The 24097-nt window shown below is 44.7% G+C and overlaps 1 protein-coding gene across 1 annotated transcript; it reads left to right on the top strand.

Annotated features, from left to right (window-relative positions):
* Positions 1-2091: 2091 nt before the first annotated feature.
* LOC123445324 (carbonyl reductase [NADPH] 1-like) lies at positions 2092-4918 on the top strand. The gene is made up of 4 exons (XM_045122288.1): positions 2092-2484; positions 2937-3131; positions 3219-3618; positions 4201-4918. The coding sequence occupies exons 1-3, from the start codon at positions 2110-2112 to the stop codon at positions 3615-3617; spliced, it is 969 nt and encodes a 322-aa protein (XP_044978223.1). The 5' UTR covers positions 2092-2109; the 3' UTR covers position 3618; positions 4201-4918.
* Positions 4919-24097: the final 19179 nt, after the last annotated feature.

Below are 24097 nucleotides of genomic sequence, written 5' to 3'. Positions count from 1 at the left end.
CCGCCGCCGGCGGTCGGGCCCGGCCGGCGGGGCTGACGCAGTGCGTGGGCGTGTGTGGGACGACGGTCGCCTCGTGCCTCCTGGACTGCTACGACACGGCCGCCGGAGGGACCCTGCCCATCTGCTTCCTCGGCTGCACCAACACCGCCGTCTTCTGCGCCACCGACTGCTCCACCCAGGCGCTCTGATTCCCGGTCAATCCATCCGGCCGGCCAATGATCAACTATAGTCTATACGCAACCTCGATCCGTATCAAACGTACACGCACGGCATGCATAATGCATTCACTTCACGCGCAACCTGGCCCGTACGGACCCTCTCACGTATGAATAATATCAACTGTACTTCGTGTCAATCGACTCCTGCAACTAGGCACGAGTTTGTATGGTGAATTGGAGAATATACACAGTTTGCTACTATGTGCTTACATAATAACTCTACTTCTTTTCGATTTGATGGGTGGTGTCTCACTTTATGTAGTTTCCTTTTGGTTTTTCCGTGCCTTTTCCTTTTGCATCCTTATTATATTTATTAATTCATGAATATTTATCAAAAATCATGAAGATTTTTAGAATTAATGAATATTGTTTACATTCATGAAACATTTTAAGTCTGTGGATTTTTAAAATTTGTGAAGATTATTTAAACACATGAATATTTTCTAAATTGAACAATATATTTTAGTTGTGTTTTCTAATGTACAACTATTAAAAAAATAAAAAAGAAGGGAACTTCTTTTGATTTAAACTCACTCAAACAATAAATACGATATCTGGTTTTTCCTAAGCTAGCGGAGCGAGCGGAACAAAATAGATAGACGAGCGAGCGGAGTAGGGAGCTGGGCCGAGTGAGTGAGAGCTTCATGTCCTGGTCCATGTGAGTGTTGTTGCATCAACTTCATGGTTTCAACCTGGCATAAGAGCTCCCAAGGGGCTCACAGAACCACCATCGTCTTACACCAAGATCAAAATGCGTAAAGACTCCACAACCACACTCCTAACAACTCCACTCTTCTCTTGAAACAAGTATGATTTTCAACATCAGTGCAACACGATATACAAATAAGAAAAAATACCGCATAACATAATTAAAATCCAAGCCAACATAGATAAAGATTAAATGAAAATTAAAATGACCGTATGCATCGATTGATGCAGAGGCCGGGGTTTTGAACCTCCTTTTCTAAAAAAAGATAAAAAATTAAATGAAACAACACGAACCACATTAACCTGCTAAAGATAGAAGAGGTAATACGACGAGTGAAGAACATGGCCCAACAAAAACACGTTAGCCTCTAGTGTGAGGGAAGAGCAGAAAAAATGGAAGCGGCGATTCGGTGCCCAGCTGCAGATGCACCTCGGCGTGAACACTAAATCGTTTAAAATAAAATAAAAACTATTTTTTTTGGCAACCAAAATGATTGAATGTGTTATGTGCGTGCAAAAATTCGTGATGTTTGGACATTCGAGGCGATCGCAGCAAAAAGGACAAATTTTAGTTTTGAAAAACTTTTAAAAAGTACACTCTTTGGGTTCTATTTTGTCTCTTTTTCCCTAGAGATTGTCGTAGTCCAAACATCACTCGATCATCTTCGATGTCAAAGTTCAGAATTTAATTAGTTATTCTACTATTTTGTTTTGAATTTTCTGTTCATTGGGTGTAGATGTGCTCAGAACCACACTTGAATTACCGGAAAAAATGTACCTTTTCGAAAGGAACATGCTACCCAGTGGTATATGGTGCCACCTTCATGGAATATATTTACCACATCCTTTTTTTTTTGAATGTTTATCAATTTTTCTCTGACATTTTTTATTAATATTTGAGCGACCGTCTCCTTTTTTTTGGATAAATTTGAGCTGGCATCTTTTTTGTTTGAGATGGCCATCGAAAACAATCACTTTTTTTGCGAGAGCTTCAAAAACAATCATTTCAGCTCGCAAGGCAAACGGCCCACCTTATATAAGCCCATGGACTCTTATATGCTCTTTTTATATTGGGCTTGACTCTTTTTGGGCCATGCGCAGGAGTATCGGAGTTCCATTCTTCTCTCTGAAGAAAAAAAAGATCTGAGTTCGATTCCGGCGAGCGCAGTATAGAAGGAGACAGATGGGGAAGAAGGGCAAGGCGGCGGCGAGGGAGCGCCGGGAGGAGCGGCGGCGGGAGGTCACGCTCCTCCGCGCCGTACCCTACGAGCCCCACCAGCGGTGGTGGGACGGCCTTGCGCCGGCCCGCGCCGTGGCGGTGGTGACGGGGGCCAGCCGCGGCATCGGCTACGAGATCTCCCGCCAGCTCGCGCGCCACGGCCTCCACGTCGTCCTCGCCTCGCGCGACGCCGCGCGGGGCCGGGACGCCGCGGAGAGGATCCTCCGGGAGGCCGAGGAGGCGGGCGCGGAGTGGCGGCAGCTCGACGTGGCGGACGCCGCGTCGGTGGAGGCCTTCGCCGCCTGGACGGCGCGGACCCACGGCGGCATCCATATCCTTGTGAGCACCCGTGCTTCTCGCCATGTGATCAGTCAACTGCCATGCTTCTTCTATAGTCTATAGCACTGTTAAACACTTCAATTCGTTTTATTTGCTACCAAGCCTCTTCACTTTCGATCTCAGTTTGGACAATCCAACACACGGCAGCGATTTTAGTTCCAGGTGTTACTCAATTTTGTTATCCATTTGACTAGTGGAGCTGCTGGAAATTATGTTGCTTAAGCAGTCATGCATAGAGTTCTGAATATTTGGCAGCCCAGCAAAAATGTTTCTACATGTGCAGTATAACAATGAGTACTGTATTTTATTTCAAACATGTGAAGTGCTCGGATATGGATTATAGGTTCTCCACAAAGTAAACAGAGTCAAAACCAATGCCTTATTAAGTATGCAATAAGTGGTGCTTATACTGTCAGATGTTTCTCTGGATATCTTTGGTTACCCAGCTACAGGTTAACAATGCAGGTGTAAACTTCAACAGAGGAGCAGATAATTCTGTTGAATTTGCTGAGCAAGTTATCCAGACAAATTATTTTGGTACAAAGCGCATGATTGAAGCCATGCTACCATTATTGAAACCTTCTCCGTATGGTGCCCGGATAGTGAATGTGAGCTCAAGGCTTGGTAGGGCTAATGGCAGACGCAATGTAAGTTTCGTCATTAACTTTTTTTTTTCCCAAGTGACCCATTCTGAATGATCCTTGACTTGTTTTTTCTCTTTTCTAACCCATCAGAAAATCGGTGATGCAAGCCTAAGAGAGCAACTATTAAGTGACGATTGTTTATCTGAGGAATTGATTGATGGGATGGTCACCAAATTCCTTGAACAAGTGAAGCAAAATAGTTGGTCCTCCATTGAGTGGCCTCAGATGTACACGGACTATTCCGTATCAAAGCTTGCTGTTAATGTGTATACAAGACTCATGGCAAGGAGGCTTTCTGACAGGTCTGAAGGCCAAAAGATTTACATTAACTGTTTCTGTCCTGGCTGGGTAAAGACTGCCATGACTGATTGGGAAGGGAACATTTCAGCCGAAGAAGGTGCTGATAGTGGAGTGTGGCTCGCCCTATTATCACAGGAACTATGTACAGTTGGAAAGTTCTTTGCCGAGAGACGAGAGATAAGCTTCTGAGGTGACTAGTCTTGTCCATAGTTTTGCTCCAGCTAGGCAGCTACAAGTCAAAATAGTCCATAGTTTGCTCCGAGTACAAGTAGAGAAAAGCCATGACTCGAGACTCGTATGTTCAAATTGCTCTGTGTTCACTTGCACTTATGAATATACTACCTCCATTCCTAAATACTCCCTCCGTCCCAAAATTCTTGTATTAAGTTTGTCAAGAAATGGATGTATGTAAATATTAAAATGTGACTAGATACATTCACATGTAGATAAATTTAAGACAAGAATTTTGGGACGGAGGGAGTATAAGTCTTTTCTAGAGATTTCACTATGGACTACATACGGAGCAAAATGAGTGAATCTACACTCTAAAGTATGTCTATATACATTTGTATGTAGTTTGTAGTGGAATGTCTAAAAAGACTTATATTTAGGAACGGAGGGAGCAGAATTCATGTGTTTTGTACAGGTTGAAACACAGTATAACTGAGATGTGTTGACATTTCCTCTGTTATTACATGCAGTAATCGAGTCATCTTTCATATTTTCTGTTACACTTAACATACATTTGACCGTACGTATTTAAAATATGTAGGTGATCAATATATGGCTGGAATGGTGGATCTGCGAGTGTCATGTTCATGAATAGCAATCCAGATGATTGGCTGACTCCAGGCGGTCAAGGAGCATCGGGTCTTCACATTGATGGAAGCCTCACTCTCTCTAATTTTCTCAATAGATGATGCCATACAAATGTCTCATGGCCGTGAATGAAGTGGCTGGAAACAGGGGAATGTTCACCAGGATCACCAGCCCAGAAGGGCAACAGGCAGGCATGGCAAGCTGGACTGTTGCACTGAATAAGTGAATATATGATTAGGCTGGATCTCAAGCAGCTCCACTATCAGATCCTCACATCATCTTGCATGTAGGGGTGGATTCTTACAACCCTATGGATCGGCTCAATTTACCGGTGATGCAGACCATCAATATGTTTGGGAACTGGTCAAAACTGCCTTGGGAATTCCAGAGCTATGCTTATGGCTATGCCGTTCATGCCCACTTTGGTTTGTTGAAGCCAGTGACGCGTTGCGTTGCTATCCAAGATATGCATAGTTGGATCATATGATTTGGCTAGCTGCTGATTTTGATGTTCTGGTTGGATCGTGTGATTTTGGCATGCACTGTGTAGTAGAGTGCCGTTGCATCTTTTTCTTGAACGTGCTCATGTACAAGTGCTGTTCGTCAGCGACAATATATGTGCGTGTCTCACGAGTCCATAAGATATAGAATTGTTAAATACGAACGTAAAACAACCATCCTGAGAATTACACCAGTGATGATTTTCATGACATTATTGGGAGGAATGTAGTGATCGGTACCCCTGGTTTGCGAATGTCGAGAAATGATATAAGTGAAATGCTAAGATAGTAAAATAAATAGTTTTACAATCCGTGGCGAATAAGCTGCCATATTTCATTAAAAACAGTTACAAAGTCGCACGCAGTTGCACTATAAGATCAGGAGCTTGCCCTTGGAACAACTTATTCCATTGAGCAGCTAATACCATCTTAGTAAGACACTCAGCGGCCATATTAAAAAGGAAAGGAGAGAAAGGATCCCCCTGGCGGACCCCCTTGGCACTTTGGATATAATGCCCCATCTCATCATTGATCTTGACACTAACAGTGCCATTATGAAGGATCTGGGACACCCAGCCACACCATTTATCACTAAACCCCCTCTTGGCATGACAGTCAAGAAGGAAATCCCAGTTCACCTTGTTATAGGCTTTTCCAAAGTCCAACTTAAGCACCACCCCGGCCCGTTTTTTAATATGGGTATAGCGCATGATCTCATGAAGCGTTTTGTTGTATACTGAAAAATTTAGGGGCGTAGATACTAGCTCTTCTAAGATCGAATGGCCGCACGACAAGCTGGCGGGTTACTTCCTTGAGTGTACAATCATTTTCTGAACTTGGGAAGCAACTCGAGTGTACAATCATGTTCCCCATCGTCGTCTAACGCATGCACCAGCAGCCAGATGCAGTACGAAACTGTTTGGAAGATTTACAGGTGCCGTCTCTGCGCGGCGACCACATGGAGGGAGATGACCCTAATCGGAAAGAACAGGTGTGGAAGATAGCATTATCGGCTACAGCCTACATGTAGCAGCAGATGGTGGTACTCCTACCGTCCTACGTACATTGAGATTGGCCAGCTGCCGTGTGTATGGGTGGAAGATGCATGCACCGTTTGACTGTTCAAGTGTGGAACGATAGTGCTGCCATGTCCCATGAGGCGCAGATGCAATGCGTGCTCTGCGCGGGCGCGGCAAGCAGCACATGGAGGGAGGGAGGGAGAGGACCAAGCCATTTTCGGAAAGAAGAGGCGGGAGAGATGAATGAAACCATATCGGCCGGTAGATGCATCATGCATGCACCGTTTGACTGTAGACTGTAGTGCTGTGCGTTGATTGGATTGGAATCGTTCAGTCCGCCGGACTGTACACCGGCCGGGAGTTCTGGAAGCTTAGCCGTTCAGCAGGAGAAGAAGCAGGGTCGTCGTGCTTGCCGCCGCTAGCTGCCTAGCTGTAGCTGGGGGCTGGGGCTGCCTTCAATGAAACGGCCGTACGTATGCTAGGCTAGCTCCTGTGGGCGCCATCGGTTTGGTCCGAGACTATCTGTCTCTCTAGTAATCTTGTTCTGATTCTGTGTGCATCACATGCGCTGCTTTGCCGATCTTTCGATGTTGGACGCACTGATTTCTTTGGCGGTTACCATCTAGTATGACCCAAGTCTTCGCTGACGATTATGTGTGTTTGCTTACTTTGTGAGCAGGGCTTGGTTGAGAGGAGGAAAACTATTCAGGCTGAATGGAGACTGGTTGAGAAAATACAGTGTAAAATACGATGTTTGCGTGTTATTTGGTTGCATGCATATGGGGCCTTGTCACGGTGAAAGCAATTTTCACATGATGTTTGGTTGCATACATGCATGATGATTAAGTGTTAAAAACTATACTTAACATAGAGATTATTGTAGAACACACACGTGATTCGACCGTCGAGGGAACCACGGGCACGACTACTGGTCGGCGCCAGCTTCGGTGTACCAACAGCAGCCTGCTCCGCCCTAGGACACGCTCCCCTCGCCGGCGGTCACCGACGAGAAGAAGGACGTGGATGTCGCAGACGTTGCGTCCGACATGGTCAGGTTTGGCTTAGTGAAGTCCAACGTCAGGCTATGCGGCGTTGCGGGACCGAGGCGGCCACCGATACTAGGACGACAGCGGTCAAAGGAGCGTGCCTGTCCGGCGCGACGGCCAGAGGGCGCGGTGGGGGGACGAGCGACATGAGTTGCAGGAGGCGAGGCCGCGGCGGAAGCAGGGGTGTGGCCGTTTCGGTCGAGGATGGAGATCACCTTGCGGAACTTGGTGACGGCCTGGTGGGCGATCTCCCCGAACGGTTGTTGGTGCTGCTGCGGCGGCCTCCTGGATAGCAAGCAAGCTGGTCATCGAAGCCAGTGTCGCGCCCTCGCGGGTGGAAGGCCGGGCCGGTTGGGATGCAGGTGCAGCAACATGAGACGGGGAGAGGAGAAGGAGCAGGTAGCTCTGGCGGCGCCAGCCGATCACGTCATCACGCCCTGCAAACCGACGACGAGGTCGCCGGCATTCAGAACGAGGCCGATGCGGAGGACCCGCTGAAATGGTGCAATCCGCAAGTCACCACCGTCATGATCCAGAACACCTTGCGCTCGTCAGCATGAACCAACGGCGACCTCATGATGAAGTACATCGAGTTCGTCGCCGACCGCCTGCTCTTGGCGCTGGGCTGCAAGAAGCTGTACAACGAGGCGAACCTATTCGTCAAAGGAAACTTCAAACGGTCGAGTATGTGCTATGAATTTGCCAAAACTCGTTCAAAAAGGATCCAAATATGAACAGGAAATTCATCATATAAAGTGAATGAGACTATGATCCGATCGCCTGAATGGAATCAGGACATCGGGGCGTGTATTTTTCGTTTGCAGCTTATTTTGAATCGAAGCACAGGTTATGTAGAAGGGATGGAGAATATTAAAAGAGGTGATTAGAGGAATACGTGCAAACCACGTACATGCATGCGTTGTCAAAGCCACCCAACAAGTGGGCTCGAGAGCATTATTCACGGGCCTGGCTCGGTGGAAGCCTGGAGACTGTCCATTTGAACGTTTCCATCGATACAGGCAAATTGGTCTGTACTCTGTAGAGCAAAGCCCGCTTCTGCTGTACTAATAAATACTTTGTCTGTAAAAAAATATAAAAGCGTTTAGATTTTTATTTTAATGAACGTTTAAATTGTTATTTTAGTAAATTAAATGTTTTAATATTTTTTTACGGAGGAACTAGCTTGTTGAACATGTCATCTTTCTTTTCTTCGTATCTATTCCTGACAAAGTTTTTGTTCTGCTGTACAGGCTGCCGGCTCTTAAAATCTCATCATCTCATCCCAACAGCAGTCCAAAAAGCTTTTACCGCTGCCTAGATCATACATACTGTTCCATGCTTAACACATTGAATCTGTAATAACTCCCTTCTCTTTTCTCAGTCTCAGTAGTAGTACTATATACGAAAATGATGGATGATGATGTGTGCCACCTTTGGCCCCCCAGCCCAACCATCTTCTTTACTAACTGGATGCTAGGTGTCGCCAACTCCATGCCTATACTAAACTAGTTGCTGCAAACGGTCTGCTAAAATAGAACCACAAAGCCCACTGTCTGTGAGAGAAATGGATAATCAAGGATAAGCATAAACATATAAGCAAAGCCATCGATCATCATAGGACGTAATCTTCCCTGATGATTGGACCTCACATTCTTTGAGCTGTCATTGCTGTGATTGAATCGTATCTCTTTCCCACCTGCCAAAGAAAATGAAAGAATCATGTCTCTTTTGGATGACATGTATCTTTGTCTTTATCAACTAACTAAGCCTAATCGTGTGATCGGAAATCTTTTGGACGGTAGGTATGTCTGAGTATTTACCAGTAGTGACCTCATAATACACGGTCATCAAGCACACGAATGCAATGATACATAGATGATAGATGCATTGTATTTTTGTAACTCATTAACTTGTGGTATTTTGAAACAGTAATTCTTAAAAGGACGTGCATAGCGCACGAGCGTACGCGCTATAGGTCTCATTCACCTCCCCGCTAGTGCATGTCTTGTTTGCCACCGCAATCCGAGGTCACGATACCAGCCCCTACCCCCCCCCCCCCCCACCCCCACCCCCACCCCAACCAGAACGTGTTCTGAATTTGGTCAAAAAAATTAGGACTGCCCTAGAAAATTTCATGAATACCCACTAGTAGAAAACATGGCTCTAGTCCCGATTCGTTACGGTTTTTAGTCTCGGGTCATCAACCGGGATTAATAACTTGGCACTAAAGTCCCCCCCCCCCCCCCCAGTCCCGGTTGGCCACGATCTGGAACTAATGCCCTTTCACATGGCTGACAGAGTGCGCCGGGGGGCGGGGACCTTTAGTCCCGGTTGGTTACACGAATCGAGACTAAAGGCTTGGGGTTTTGGGGTTTGGGTTTATTGTTTATTTTTGCTTTTCATTTTGTGTCTTTCATTTAATTATTTTTCATTTCAAACATATTTTACGCTACAACATACTGTACACGTTACGCATATATCATAAAATTTCTCGTAGGACTAATCATATATCATAGAATTTCTCGTATGACCATTACATGCACGCATTAGCTCTAGTGGTATTCTCTGTCGGGACCTCTTCAAGCAAAAATCCCGTCATTTCTCTTGAAGTGCTCGTATGCGGTCCTTTGCTTGGAGCCTATCCCGTATCTCCAACATCTTTAAAGAAGGGGACCAATATGAATATACTATTTGTGTGTATATATATTAGACCATGATAAAAAAAATTGTGAATAGTGTTTACGTACCGAACGATGTCGACTATCTCTGCGTGGTTCGGTCTGAAAGCGAATGTTCTCGTAAACATAGTATGCACATAGATTAGTCCCCTATGCCTGCTGCATGCACCACTTTACGAAAATAGAATTCAGTCAGATAATAATTACGCATGATAACGGTATTGAAACTACAACTAAAAAGATGCACGCACGTACCTACTATTACTTAATTACCTTGGGTCATGTCCATCTCAGCTCATTTTTTCATTCACCGGGAATGTCTCGAATGAACCGTGTCCAAACTCCCGCCGCCAAAGAAAAAGAATAAAGAAGTCATTGATTATTTGATATCAGGAAATGAACTAAAGAGGCCGACATAGTGCGATAATGATTGAAATTACGTGTCGAGCATCAACTTCAGGTCCATGTACTCCAGAGGGTCTCATACGTCTCCGTCGTATCTACTTTTCCAAACTCTTTTGCCCTTGTTTTGGACTCTAATTTGCATGATTTGAATGGAACTAACCCGGACTAACGCAGTTTTCAGCAGAATTGCCATGGTGTTGTTTTTGTGCAGAAATAAAAGTTCTCGGAATGACCTAAAAATTTACGGAGAATTTTTCTGAAATTAATAAAAAATACCCGCGCAAAGATCCACCAGAGGGGGTGAGCCAGTGGGCCACAAGCCCAGACGGCGCGGCCACCCCCAGTCCGCGCCGACCAAGCTTGTGGGGCCCACGTGGCGCCACCGCCTCCAAACTCGGCTCTATATATTCCGTTTCGCCCGGAAAAAAATCAAGGAGAAGGATTCATCGCGTTTTACGATACGGAGGCGCCGCCACCTCCTGTTCTTCATCTCGAGGGCAAATCTGGAGTCCGTTTTGGGCTCCGGAGAGGGGAGATCGTCGCCATCGTCATCATCAACCTTCCTTCATCGCCAATTCCATGATGCTCTTCACCGTTCGTGAGTAATCTAATCGTAGGCTTGCTAGACGGTGATGAGTTGGATGAGATCTATCATGTAGTCGAGTTAGCTTTGACGGGGATTGATCCCTAGTATCCCCTATGTTCTGAGATTGATGTTGCTACTACTTTGCCATGCTTAATGCTTGTCACTAGGGCACGAGTGCCATGATTTCAGATCTGAACCTATTATGTTGTGGCCAATATATGTGTGTTTTAGATCCTATCTTGCAAGTTGTAGTCACCTACTATGTGTTATGACCCGGCAACCCCGGAGTAACAATAATCGGAACCACTCCCGGAGATGACCATAGTATGAGGAGTTCATGTATTCACCAAGTGTTAATGCGTTGGTCCGGTTCTTTATTAAAAGGAGAACCTTAATATCCCGTAGTTTCCATTAGGACCCCGCTGCCACGGGAGGGATGAACAATAGATGTCATGCAAGTTCTTTTCCCTAAGCACGTATGACTACATACGGAATACATGCCTACATTAGATTGACGAACGGGAGCTAGTTACTTATCTCTCTGTGTTATAGTTGTTACCTGATGAATCACATCTGACATAATCATCCATCACCAATCCAACTGTTGGAAATATGCCCTAGAGGCAATAATAAAATGGTTATTATCATATTTCCTTGTTCATGATAATCGTCTATTGTTCATGCTATAATTGTATTAACAGGAAACAGTAATACATGTGTGAATAGATAGATCACAATGTGTCCCTAGCAAGCCTCTAGTTGGCTAGCTCGTTAGTCAATAGATGATCATGGTTTCCTGATCATGGGCATTAGATGTCATTGATAACGGGATCACATCATTGGGAGAATGATGTGATGGACAAGACCCAATCCTAAGCATAGCACTAGATCGTATTGTTCGTATGCTAAAGCTTTTCTAATGTCAAGTATCTTTTCCTTCGACCGTGAGATTGTGCAACTCCCGGATACCGTAGGAGTGCTTTGGGTGTATCAAACGTCACAACGTAACTGGGTGACTATAAAGGTGCACTACGGGTACCTCCGAAAGTGTCTGTTGGGTTCGTACGAATCGAGATCGGGATTTGTCACTCCGTGTGACGGAGAGGTATCTCTGGGCCCACTCGGTAGAACATCATCATGAGCTCAATGTGACTAAGGAGTTAGTCACACGATGACGTGCTACGGAATGAGTAAAGAGACTTACCGGTAACGAGATTGAACAAGGTATAGGTATACCGACGATTGAATCTCGGGCAAGTTCTATACCGACAGACAAAGGGAATCGTATACGGGATTGATTGAATCCTTGACATCATGGTTCATCCGATGAGATCATCGTGGAGCAAGTGGGAGCCACCATGGGTAACCAGACCCCGCTGATGGTTATTGGCCAGAGAGGTGTCTCGGTCATGTCTGCCTGTCTCCCGAACCCGTAGGGTCTACACACTTAAGGTTCGATGACGCTAGGGTTATAGGGAATTATTATACGAGGTTACCGAAAGTTGTTCGGAGTCCCGGATGAGATCCCGGACGTCACGAGGAGCTCCGGAATGGTCCGGAGATAAAGATTGATATATAGGACGGATGGTTTCGGATACCGGAAGTGTTTCGGGCATCACCGGTAACGTACCGGGACCACCGGGACCACCGGAGGTGGCCCCGGGGGACCACCGAAGGGGGGCAACGACCCCGGGAGGTAAGGTGGGTCAAGTGGGGGTGGGAACCAGCCCCTAGGTGGGCTGGTGCGCCTCCCCACTCAGCCCATTGCGCAAGGGAGAGAAAAGGGGGGGGGGCAAACCCTAAGCCAGGTGGGCCTAAGGCCCACCAGTTGGTGCGCCACCCCCTCCTCCCCCTTCTGGCCGCCGCACCTCCCATCTAGGGGGGCTGCTGCACCCCCTAGGGTGGGAACCCTAGGGGTGGCACCCCCTCTCCCCTCCCCCTATATATAGTGGGCACTTTTGGCCATTGGAGACCAGACTTTTCCCTCTCCCTCGGCGCAGCCCTCCTCTTCTTTCTCCTCCTCTCTGCCGGTGCTTGGCGAAGCCCTGCTGTAGCGACCCGACTCAAAACGAGTCAAGCCTCTATGTATCTGTGCCATCCCTGGATCAGTATGCTGGCACACACAGTACATCAATGTATATATCAAAGTGCAATCACATGTAAAATAGCGTAAAACTGATATATACCTTAAATATCTCAGCGGAAGCGGTCAAGGGAGTGGAGTCCCAATAAACACCAACGACAAGTTGAGTGCAGACCGTAACCCTGAATCGTACTCTTACTCGTCGAAGAAAATATCTGCAACATAAGACGTTGCAGCCGTGTAGGTCAGCATATTGAATATGCCGGCAAGTCACATAAGAGAGGGGTAAAGTCATAATCAACTATCTCTACATGCATATTTGGTCGGTGGAGCTAAGTTTTGTATAAAGCCAGTTTTATCCTACAACAAGAGGGGTTGAAAGCAAAATGTTACTACAAGGTTTGTTGTTAACGAGATGGTTCCGCCAACCAGGTCTCGTACCTGAGTTGTCAATAATTACCCTCATCAAATATATTTAATGGTGTTGAGAAATCCAGAGAACTCCAGTTCCTTTGGCTCAAGTCGTCCATGACCGTGGACACGGCTAATCGATTAGGTTTGAGTACTCTGCAGAGTTTTGCACACGTTCCCCACAAGATTTGATCGCCTCCGTGTATGTCCTCGCACTTCAGGGTGTTTGAAGACCGGATGATCAAAACATGGTCTTTCAACGGGTCCCTCTGAATCCCTGTCGGTGCCCATCCATTCCTACCGTTCGTCTACATCTGCTAGCACCGGCTGTCCAGAGTCGCCGCGTTGTCCAACCAAGCCAGAGCCCATAATGACTTGTGGCTGTGCAGGTAAGCCTTGGGTCTTGAAAATATCCGTCCGTCTCTTTGAGCCTGGGTGAAGCTTTCCGCAGGACGACATGGCCTCTCCAGCATCCCGGGCATCCACTGGGTTTTCCAGGGAGCCGATCAACCGTCCTTCACCCAGAGTTGCATTGCGTCCGAGGTCTTGAAAATCTTGTCTTATCCGGTCTTGATTATTATATCAACCTCGCATCACTCGTGATATACACTCAACCGAAAACCCGTCTACTCGAGCATAGCATTAAGAAATCGTCGTCCCGGGGCCAAGTATCGGGGTTGTTGTGTGCCTACCACATGGTACTACAATCTATACTAAAATTTCCAAGTACCTAAGCAGCATGCAAATGGGCATAGGATGGTAGAACTACGATGCATAAAAACATAGGTGATAGTATGATCAAAGTGACTTGCCTGTGATGTTGACGAAGAAGAATTTCTCGAGAAAATAACTTCATAGACTACTCGTCACTCTCCGATGAAATCTATATAGCAAACGTATCATTCACATAAGCACTCATACTAGCAATCATTCTAGCAATCAAAACAAAAGAGAGAGCGGATAGGAATTCCGAAAGAAACTTCAAACAAGACTAGAGAGTCTTCTACTACGTCAAACACTAAATAGTTTTGTCTAACAGAAAATAATGACAAGGAGCTAGGGTATAAATCTAACTAAGATAAAATAAAGTATTTTTCACAAGACTATTTGAAAGTATTCCCAAACGGGATTTGAAAGAGTGATGAAAACAATTGCACGTTACTACGGGACTAGAATTGTTTTCATGAAAACAAATAAAAATAAAATAAAAACTTGTTGCAAAACTACTGTTAACTAACATAAACAAAACAATGATAATCTTTCTGAAATAATAAAGAAAATATTTTAAAACAAAAATAGAAAAGGAATTAGCCGAAATCCTAAAAGAGGTGAAACAGAATTTTTTTCACAAGAAACAGTGAGCTAAAATACTCAAACAAATCTGAAATTTTTACCACTGATAAATAATATCACTAGTGATCAGTACCAAAAGGAATCAAATTAAAAGCTATTTTTAAACTCCTGGAATAGGCAAAACAAGGTTTAAACTAAATCTGATCTAACTTATATTTGAAAATTTCAAACATAGACAAATTATATATTTTTAACAACTACAGGAAATTTGTGAGCTACGGGAAAAAGAATCACTATCATTGGACTTCGGGATCAAAAGTTGTGGCCAGAACAAAATTGAAACTTTCTGTTTTTTTGCAAACAGGCAGAAAAAAACTGAAGATAACTAGTTCTAAAAAGAGGGTACACGTGGCATGTTGCTATAGGCCGAGAGGGTGTTTGTTGCAAAGCTAGTAGCAAACGGCCTAGCTTTATTAAACCTGCTGGCTAAAACATAAGTGGGTATAAAAACCGCTGGTTTACTGAACTAAACCGAAGGGGTAACTAGAGATCTAATCTAGGCCATCTAAATAGGATCTAAGGGCTACCAAACAAAAGAAAAAAAAACAGAGAATAGGAGGGAGTTACCTCGGCTAAGAGAGCAGCCCGTGGCTGGCAATGGTGGCGAGGTGGGGGTGGGGTGCCGGTGGGGAAGGGGGAGGGGCCGGCGGGAGTGGGGAAGGGGGCCGAAGGGTGGGGCTCTCGGCAGGGGGTGGGGAGGCGAGGTGGGGTGGCTGTAGGGGCGAGGTGAGGGGTGGAAAACTGCTGGTTTTGCTGCTGCTAGTCGTGGTGGGAGATGGGGAGGTGCAGCAGGGGTGGAGGGGTGGCGGGGTGGCAAGGGGGCGGCGGTGGAGGGGGCCGAAGTGGTGGGGGTGGAGGAGGGGGTGCAGCGAGGTGGGGGTGAGCTCCTGTGATGTTTCTCCGGTGAGTTTCCGGTGACGACTCCGGCGAGGTGGGGCACGAGTTAGAGGCGAGGAGAGAAGAACTTTTCGACGGGAATGGAACGAGGAGAGGTAGGGGCTTCTTATAGAGGCGGCGGGAGGCGCCGGCAAGGTATGTGAAAGGAGGAGGGGATCTCCTCTCCATGGAGGGAAAGTTTCTTTGTCACGTGAAAGGAGGAGGAGGAAGAAGATGATCTTCTTGTGCCAAGTTTGGAAAGTGCTTAATGGGCCACCTAGAGTTTCCTAATAAAAACGATTCTATTCCTATTTTCGAAACTAGGAAACTAAAACGTTAAAAAGGAAAGCAAATCAATTCGGAATAAAGAGTTTTTATATACTAAAATTATTAGAAAAATAAAATAGAAATGATGGGCATTTTTCCACGGCAAAAATAAAAACTTCAGAAAAAATTATTTTCACAAAATTGCCTAAAAGGTTTATTTTCTTTTGCAAATAATTTTCAAATGACCCTCTAAGTTTGAGGGTTCAAATAACTTTCGAAATGCCCGTGGGTTTGAGGGTCATGTTCCTCCGCTCTTTAGAATGTATTTCCCAGCATTTCTTGCACGAAGAAAACGAATGGAAATGCAAAAGAATTCAATGCAAATATCTCCGTTCAAATTCTTTATAGTTGAAGAAGTCATGTCTTCTTCTCTTGTTGCTTTTAAAAGTTTGAATTTGAATTCACCGGAGAAGGGGAAAGTCATTTTATTCCCTCTCATTCAAAAGTTTTGAAAAGTTTCAAATTTCACACAAGTTTGAGTCACTCAGCAAACAAACAAACAATCAATCTAATAATTATATTAACATTCCAAAATTTATAATTTTGGGATGTTACACCTGCCGGGAGACCTCGTCTCTCCATCGACACCACGCCGTCGTGCTGCTGGAGTTCTTCCCCAACCTCTCCCTCCTCCTTGCTCGATCAAGGTGCGGGAGACGTCACCGGGCTGCACGTGTGTTGAACGCGGAGGTGCCGTAGTTCGGCACTAGATCGGAATCGCCGCAAGTACGACTCCATCAACCGCGTTCTAGCAACGCTTCCGCTTAGCAATCTTCAAAGGTATGAAGATGCTCTTACCTCTCTCTCGTTGCTGGTCTCTCCATAGGAAGATCTGAATATGCATAGGAAAATTTTGAATTTATGCTACGTTACCTAACACCAATGCCTACGAGTCTTTTACTACTGGTCCTTGCTACGTTACTTTGCTGCTACTGTTGTCATTGTTGCTATATTACTCTGTCGCTAATGTTGTTACTCTGTTACTATTGTTGTCACTACTGTTGTTACTTGCTGCTGCTGTCACTAGTGTTGTTACTTGTTACTTTGCTGTTACCTGCTGCAAGACTTATCTGGCGCCATTGATACAACAAGTTAGGAATAGTTTGCCATCAACAGACCTTTTTCTGGCACCGTTGCTATCATACCACTTTGCTACTGATACTTTGCTTGCAGACACTAATCTTTCAGGTGTGGTTGAATTGACAACTCATCTGCTAATACTTGAGAATATTCTTTCACTTCCCCATGTGTCGAATCAATAAATTTGAGTTGAATACTCTACCCTCAAAAACTGTTGCGATCCCCTACACTTGTGGGTTATCAAGACTATTTTCTAGTGCCGTTGCCGAGGAAGCACCGCTATATTCTCTGAGTCACTTGGGATTTACGTCTGCTGGTTACTATGAAGAATCTGAGAGATCCAAGAACTAAAGTCTTGCCCTCGACTACGAGGACAGGTAAGGAACTGCCATCTAGCTCTACACTTGATTCACCTTCAGTTATGAGTAAGTTTGCGACACCACCTCCTGCTAGAAATCTTGATATGTCACTTGTGCTTGATGATTCTACTTCTGCTGCCCATGATGCTTATGATGATGCTATGCTTGATACTATGCATGATGATGCTATGCTTGATACTATGCCTGATGATGCTATGCTTGATACTATGCCTGATGATGCTATGCTTGATATTATGCCTGATGATAATATGCTTGATACTACTTTGCCACTAGGTGCATTCCTTGATGCACAAATTGCTAGAGTTGCTGCTAGATGTGATGATACTTCTGAAACTGCTGACACTATTGAAGTAGAACCTGCTATTTTGCCTGCTAGAACTAGCTCTCCTATGCCTGAATTGCCTGATATGCCTGATACGCATTATGTTATGGAGGGAGAGATAGCTGAGGACTTTCTTGCATGTAAGGATAGCTATGATGTTGAGAAATTACTACGCAAGTGGAAAGAAAAATCTCTGAACGCTAGGATGAAATACGACCCGAAGTTTGCTACTTCGCCTATCTTTGTGACCGATAAGGATTATGAATTCTCTGTCGACCCTGAGCTAATCACTCTAGTCAAATCTGATCCTTTTCACGGTTATGAGTCTGAAACGGTTGTAGCCCATCTTACCAAACTGCACGATATAGCCACCCTATTCACCAGTGAGGAAAAGATCCGCCACTACTATATCCTCAAGTTGTTTCCTTTCTCGCTAAAGGATGATGCTAAGACCTGATTCACCTCTCTTTCTCCTGGTTGTGTGCGTAGCCCCAGGATATGGTCTACTACTTCTCTGAGAAATATTTCCCTGCCCATAAGAAGCAAGCTGCCTTGCAGGAACTATACAACTTTGCTCAAGCTGAAGAAGGGAGTCTCCCACAAGCTTGGGGGAGGCTCGTCCAGCTGCTGAATGCTTTGCCTGATCACCCTCTTGAGAAGAATGAAATATTTGATATCTTCTATAATGGACTTACCGATGCTTCCAAAGACCACCTAGATAGTTGTGTCGGTTGTGTTTTTAGGGAACGAAGTGTATAACAAGCTGAGATCCTATTGAATAATATCTTGTGCAATGAGAATGCTTGGACTATTCCCGAACCACCTCCTAAGCCAACTCCGAATAAAAGAGGTATTCTATTCCTCAGTCCTGAAGATATGCAAGAATCTAAGAAATCTATGCAAGAGAAAGGCATTAAATATGAAGATGTCAAAAATCTACCACCTATCGAAGAGATCCATGGTCTTGATAACCCGATAAAAGTAGTAGAAGTAAATTCTCTGCGTAGGTTTGATGAGAGTGATATTCCTTTTGATAAACATGCTAGTTTATGCCTGGATGAATTTGATAACTTCGTTGCCAAACAACAGAGTTTCAATGACTATGTTAGCAGACAATTGGAACAAAATGCTCGTATGCTTAGTCATTTAAGTGCTTGTGTGGACAGAAATGTCAATGATCTTAAGCTTATGAGTAAACATGCCTCTATGGTTAGTACTCAGGTAGAACAAGTACTTAAAGCTCAGAACGACTTGCTCAATGAGTTGAATGGAAATTCCGTCAGAGTCGTCACTAGAGGCGGTAGAATGACCGAGGAACCTCTATATCCTGAGGGTCATCCGAAGAGAATTGAACAAGATTCTCAAGGAGTTAGCACTGATGCACCTAGTCATCCTAGAGAGAAGAAGAAAGATGATAGGAACTTGCACGCTAGCAACCCTGTTGCTGATACACCTTAGAGTCCAAACGATGTCTCTGTCTCTGATGCTGAAACGCAATCTGGTGATGAACATGAGCCTAATGATAATATCAATAGTGATGTTCATGAAGATGCTCAACCTAGCAATGAAAAGGATGTGGAGATTGAACCTGTTGATCTTGATAACCCATAGCCTAAGAATAAGAGATACGATAAGAATGACTTCACTGCTAGGAAGCATGGTAAAGAAAGGGAACCATGGGTTCAGAAACCCATTCCCTTTCCTCCCAAACCATCCAAGAAAAAGGATGATGAGGATTTTGAGCGATTTGTTGAAATGATCAGACCTGTCTTTCTGCAAATGCATTTGACAAATATGCTCAAAATGTCTCCGTATGCTAAGTACATGAAAGATATTATGACTAATAAGAGGAGGATACCTGAAGTTGAGATTTCAACCATGCTTGGTAATTATACCTTCAAGGGTGGAACTCCTAAGAAACTAGGTGATCCCGGTGTGCCACTATACCTTGCTCCATTAAAGGCAACTACGTTAGAACTGCGTTATGCGATCTTGGAGCCGGTGTTAGTGTTATGCCTCTCTCTCTTTATCATAGACTTGAACTGGATAAGTTGACACCCACTGAAATGTCTTTGCAAATGGCCGACAAATCAACTGCTTTCCCTATCGGCCTTTGCGAGGATGTGCCTGTTGTGGTTGCTAACGCATCACTATCTTAACAGACTTTGTTATCTTGGATATTCCCGAGGACGATGCCATGACGATCATCCTCGGAAGACCCTTTTTAAACACCGTAGGGGCTGTTATAGATTGCAACAAAGGCAATGTCACTTTCCATGTCAACGGTACTGAGCATACGGTGCACTTTCCGAAGAAACAATATCGAGTACATTGCATCAATGCTATCGAAAAGACTTCATCGATTCTTATTGGGAGCTTTGAATATCCTATTCCTCCTGTTAAGATGAAGTATGATTTGCTTGTTGGGGAGATACACATCCCCATTGAGGTAACCTAGTGACTATTCAAAAATTCTCCGTTCTCTTTTGCGATTCGAATAGGTTTGTCAAGGAGACTTGATCAACCTCATTGACGAATTTCTTTCGATGACCATGAGATGGATGAATCGAGGAGTCACAAACCTCTGTTCCAAGATTTCACCTTCGGTTGCTTAGAAGAAAAATGATAGATTTAGTTTCGTTTTCCCTGTTTTCTGTCTTAGCGTCCCGTGGAAAAGTACCCCGAAAATAAAAGTTCTCCGAACGTCCTGAAAATCAAGTATGATTTTTTCTGGATTTTTTGAAAAATACTGAGACGAAGAGCTAGTCTGGGGGCTGCACCAGTGGGGCACAAGCCCTGGAGGCGCGGGCACCCCCCTGGCCACGCCTACCTAGCTTGTGGGGCCCACATGCACCCCCTCCAGTCATTCTAGCTCCCATATGGTTCTCCTACCTCCAGAAAAAATCGTTTCACAGCTCAAACCCGTGTTATTGCTCCTCTTGCTGGGATTTTCGATCTCTTTGCTCAAAGCACCATTCTCTGAACTGTTTTGGGGAAATCACTCCTTGGTAAGTGACTCCTCCATTGGTCCAATTAGTTTTTGCTCTAGTGCCTTATACTTCGCGTATTTTTGCTACCTTGGTGACCCTATTCTTGAGCTTTCCATGCTAATTTTAGCTGGTCCCAAGTAGTTTTGATGCGTAATATGGCCTCTAGACACTTGTGGGAGTAGTTGCTATGAGCTTTGTTGAGCCTTATCACTTTTCCTTAGAATCGCTAAAAATTTCAAAAAATTTCAGAGATAGGAAAAGGAAAAGATGAGGAGGTTCTTAAGAGGCTTGTCAAGCCGTGACCCCAAGGATGATGGAAGTGAGAAGAAGCCCAAGTATCCGGTCCCTTGAGTCGCAGAAGTTCGAGCGTGCGAATGGCCAAGCGATGTGTTCTTACACGCCGTCATACTTTATAAGGACTTTTATCACTTGGTAGAGAACGCAGGCCTTACTGCCTTCGTTGAAGATAAGTGTCCGCAATACCTCCTCCTCACTAATATCTTCGTATAAAGCTTTAACTTCTATCCGAGGAAGAATCCTCCTATGGTTGAGTTCAAACTTTATGATATCCCCCAGCGCATGTCACTCCAGGATTTTTGCAATGTTTGCAAATTACCTTATGTTGGGGATATTCATGAACCCCATCCACGGGACTTGGAAGCTTTCATCGATACAATTGTTGTAGGAGAGGAGAGAGGAGTGTCTTGCGCTAGAGCTGCTAGCATTCATTTTTCCCGTGCTTCGGTACTTCTCACTATTTGTGGGAAAATGTTTGATTGGCCATGGGAAAGTTGGGTCCCTTAGCTCCCCAGATCTTGCGGTCTTGCGCGAAGCCCTTTATAACGATAAAACTTATAGCTTGGGCGCTATAGTAGCTCAACGGTTGAACATGAACCGTTCTAAACGTGTTGTCTATGGAGGTATCTATGCTACTCGTCGTGCTAACCATTTTGAGATACCTATTAGACTGGACGAGGAAGAAGAGATTCTTCTTCCCGAGAGATATCTAGATTAGGATAGCATGGTTCGCCATGACTTTCTTGATAGAGATATAAATAGAAGGATGATTTATAACCTGGTGTTTACTCAGGGTACTCGTGAGACTATTACTTTGCCTGCTCCCTCTTTGTTCAATCTTCATGCAGGCAGGTACATTATTATGCCCTCGGACATCTACGCATATTTGGGCTTGGCCCAACCACGGGTGCCCGTGCCCGAGCCGCCAGTCGAGTACCAGACGCCAGTTTATCAGTGGGAGCCAAAGGAGCTCACACAACAGTGGCATCCTCAGTCCACTCCGGAGTACCCCGGAGCTGGTTATTTCCCTCCTTGGGAGTAGACCAACTTAGGCCAAAAGCCTAAGCTTGGGGGAGTATGTGTTTCTCACCGACTTTATATTCTTGCTTATGCTTTCGCTTTGTTCGTCGGTGTTCACACTTTGCCACTATATCATCCATGCTAGTTTATTTTGTTTTTCTAGTTTTCTTTTCATGTGTCTGTCTAGTTTGAGAAAACCCAAAAAGATTTTCTTTTTCTTCTTTTGCTTGTTGGGAGCTTTCCCGTGTAGGTAGTTTTCTTTTTCTTTGGGTCAAGGTAGAAGATAATGGTTACAATGTTTAGTGGCTCTCGCATGCATACCTGTTTAGCTATCAAGAGCCATATTACTTTATCTTCTCCTTTGTATTTGCCTGCAGATTCGAGCTTCAGTACAATGCACGAGCACTCTTATTATTGTTCACATCATTCGGCCGTGCAAGTGAAAGGCAATAATGACGATATATGTTGAAGTGACTGAGCCTGGAAAAGCTGGTATGAACTCGATCTATTTTGTTTTTGTAAATATGACTAGCTCACTGTTCCTAGTTCAGCTTTGTTGTGAGAGAAACATGTTTGCAATGACAACTTAGAGATCATAGTTGCTGATGACATGCTTAATTAGCTAGGAGCTTATAATGGTTTGTCTTGGTTGCCCACATGAATGTTGAGATGACTATGATGTAGTGTGATAGGATGGTATCCTCCTTTGAATGTTTCAAGTGGCTTGACATGGCGCATGTTCACGCATGTAGTTGAAACAAAATCAACATAGCCTCTATGATATTCATGTTCATGGTGATTTGTGTCCTACTCATGCTTGCACTCAATGTTAGTTAATCTCAGTGCATTTTGATGACTCTTGTCGCTCTCTAGTTGGTCGCTTCCCAGTCTTTTGCTAGCCTTCACTTGTACTAAGCGGGAATACTGCTTGTGCATCCACTTCCCTAAACCCAAAGTTGTTCCATATGAGTCCACCATACCTACCTATGTGCGGTATCTACCTGTCGTTCCAAGTAAATTTGCATGTGCCACTCTCTAAATCTTCAAGAAATAATCTATTTTGCATGCCCGAACTGCTCATGTGGTGACAGGGGGCTATTAGTATCTTCCGTGCTAGGCGTGTTATCCTCGATATGTGTTTATTCACTATCATTCATGAGAAAGGGACCGGTAATTGGAATTACCAGTTCCATGCTCAAATCGAAAAGATAATTGCAAACAAAACTCCCCCAGGATTGATGTTGGTATGGACGGTACCCGAGGATTCGGCTAGCCGTGGAGTGTGATTGATTGGTGGTGGGGGAGTCAAAACTTTACTTTTCTGTTTGGGAACCGCCTACAGCATGTGTAGCGTGGAAGATGTTGAGAACTCTTAGTCATTGCGTTGACAATGAAAGCATGCCACCCAAAATTATTATCTCTGTTTTCAAAGCTTGAGCTCTGGCACCTCTGCAAATCAATGCTTCCCTCTGCGAAGGGCCTGTCTATTTATGTTCTTGTTGAGTCATCCTCCTCTTATAAAAGCACCAATTAGAGAGCACCTCTGTCATTTTTATGCTTTGCTTTTAACTGTGTTGAGTATGACTGTGACTGGATCTTCTTTGCCATGAATTACAATGTTTAGTCAGCCCTTGGTCTCTGAAGGTGCTCTGCATTTATGTTTTGCGGTCTCAGAAAGAGCTAGCGAGATACCATCTATTCGTACTGCTTCATGATTGTTTTGATTGAAGTGTTGACGTTTGAGACTTATTATTATTTGCTCGCTAGTTGATTATGCCATTGATATGAGTTTACCGTAAGACCTAGATGTCATTTGCTTATGTGGTTTGCTTGTGATCTTGCTGAAACTCTGGATATGATTTAGACATAGTTGCAACAACAAGATCAAACAGAGTTCGTCAAAGTTTTTCTTTTGTCTCTTCCAGTTTGTCAACTGAATTGCTTGAGGACAAGCAAGGCTTTAAGCTTGGGGGAGTTGATACGTCTCCGTCGTATCTACTTTTCCGAACTCTTTTGCCCTTGTTTTGGACTCTAATTTGCATGTTTGAATGGAACTAACCCGGACTAACGCTGTTTTCAGCAGAATTGCCATGGTGTTATTTTTGTGCAGAAATAAAAGTTCTCGGAATGACCTGAAAATTTACGGAGAATTTTTCTGGAATTAATGAAAAATACCTGCGCAAAGATCCACCGGATGGGGTGAGCCAGTGGGCCACAAGCCCAGACGGCGCGACCACCCCCCCAGGTCGCGCCAACCAGGCTTGTGGGGCCCACGTGGCGCCACCGCCTCCAAACTCAGCTCTACATATTCCGTTTCGCCCGAAAAAAATCAAGGAGAAGGATTCATCGCGTTTTACGATACGGAGGCGCCACCACCTCGTGTTCTTCATCTCGAGGGCAGATCTGGAGTCCGTTTTGGGCTCCGGAGAGGGGAGATCGTTGCCATCGTCATCATCAACCTTCCTTCATCGCCAATT

Source organism: Hordeum vulgare, chromosome 3H (genome assembly GCF_904849725.1).
Source record: "Hordeum vulgare subsp. vulgare chromosome 3H, MorexV3_pseudomolecules_assembly, whole genome shotgun sequence".
NCBI lineage: Eukaryota > Viridiplantae > Streptophyta > Magnoliopsida > Poales > Poaceae > Hordeum > Hordeum vulgare.
This window is presented reverse-complemented; position numbering and strand designations above follow the sequence as displayed.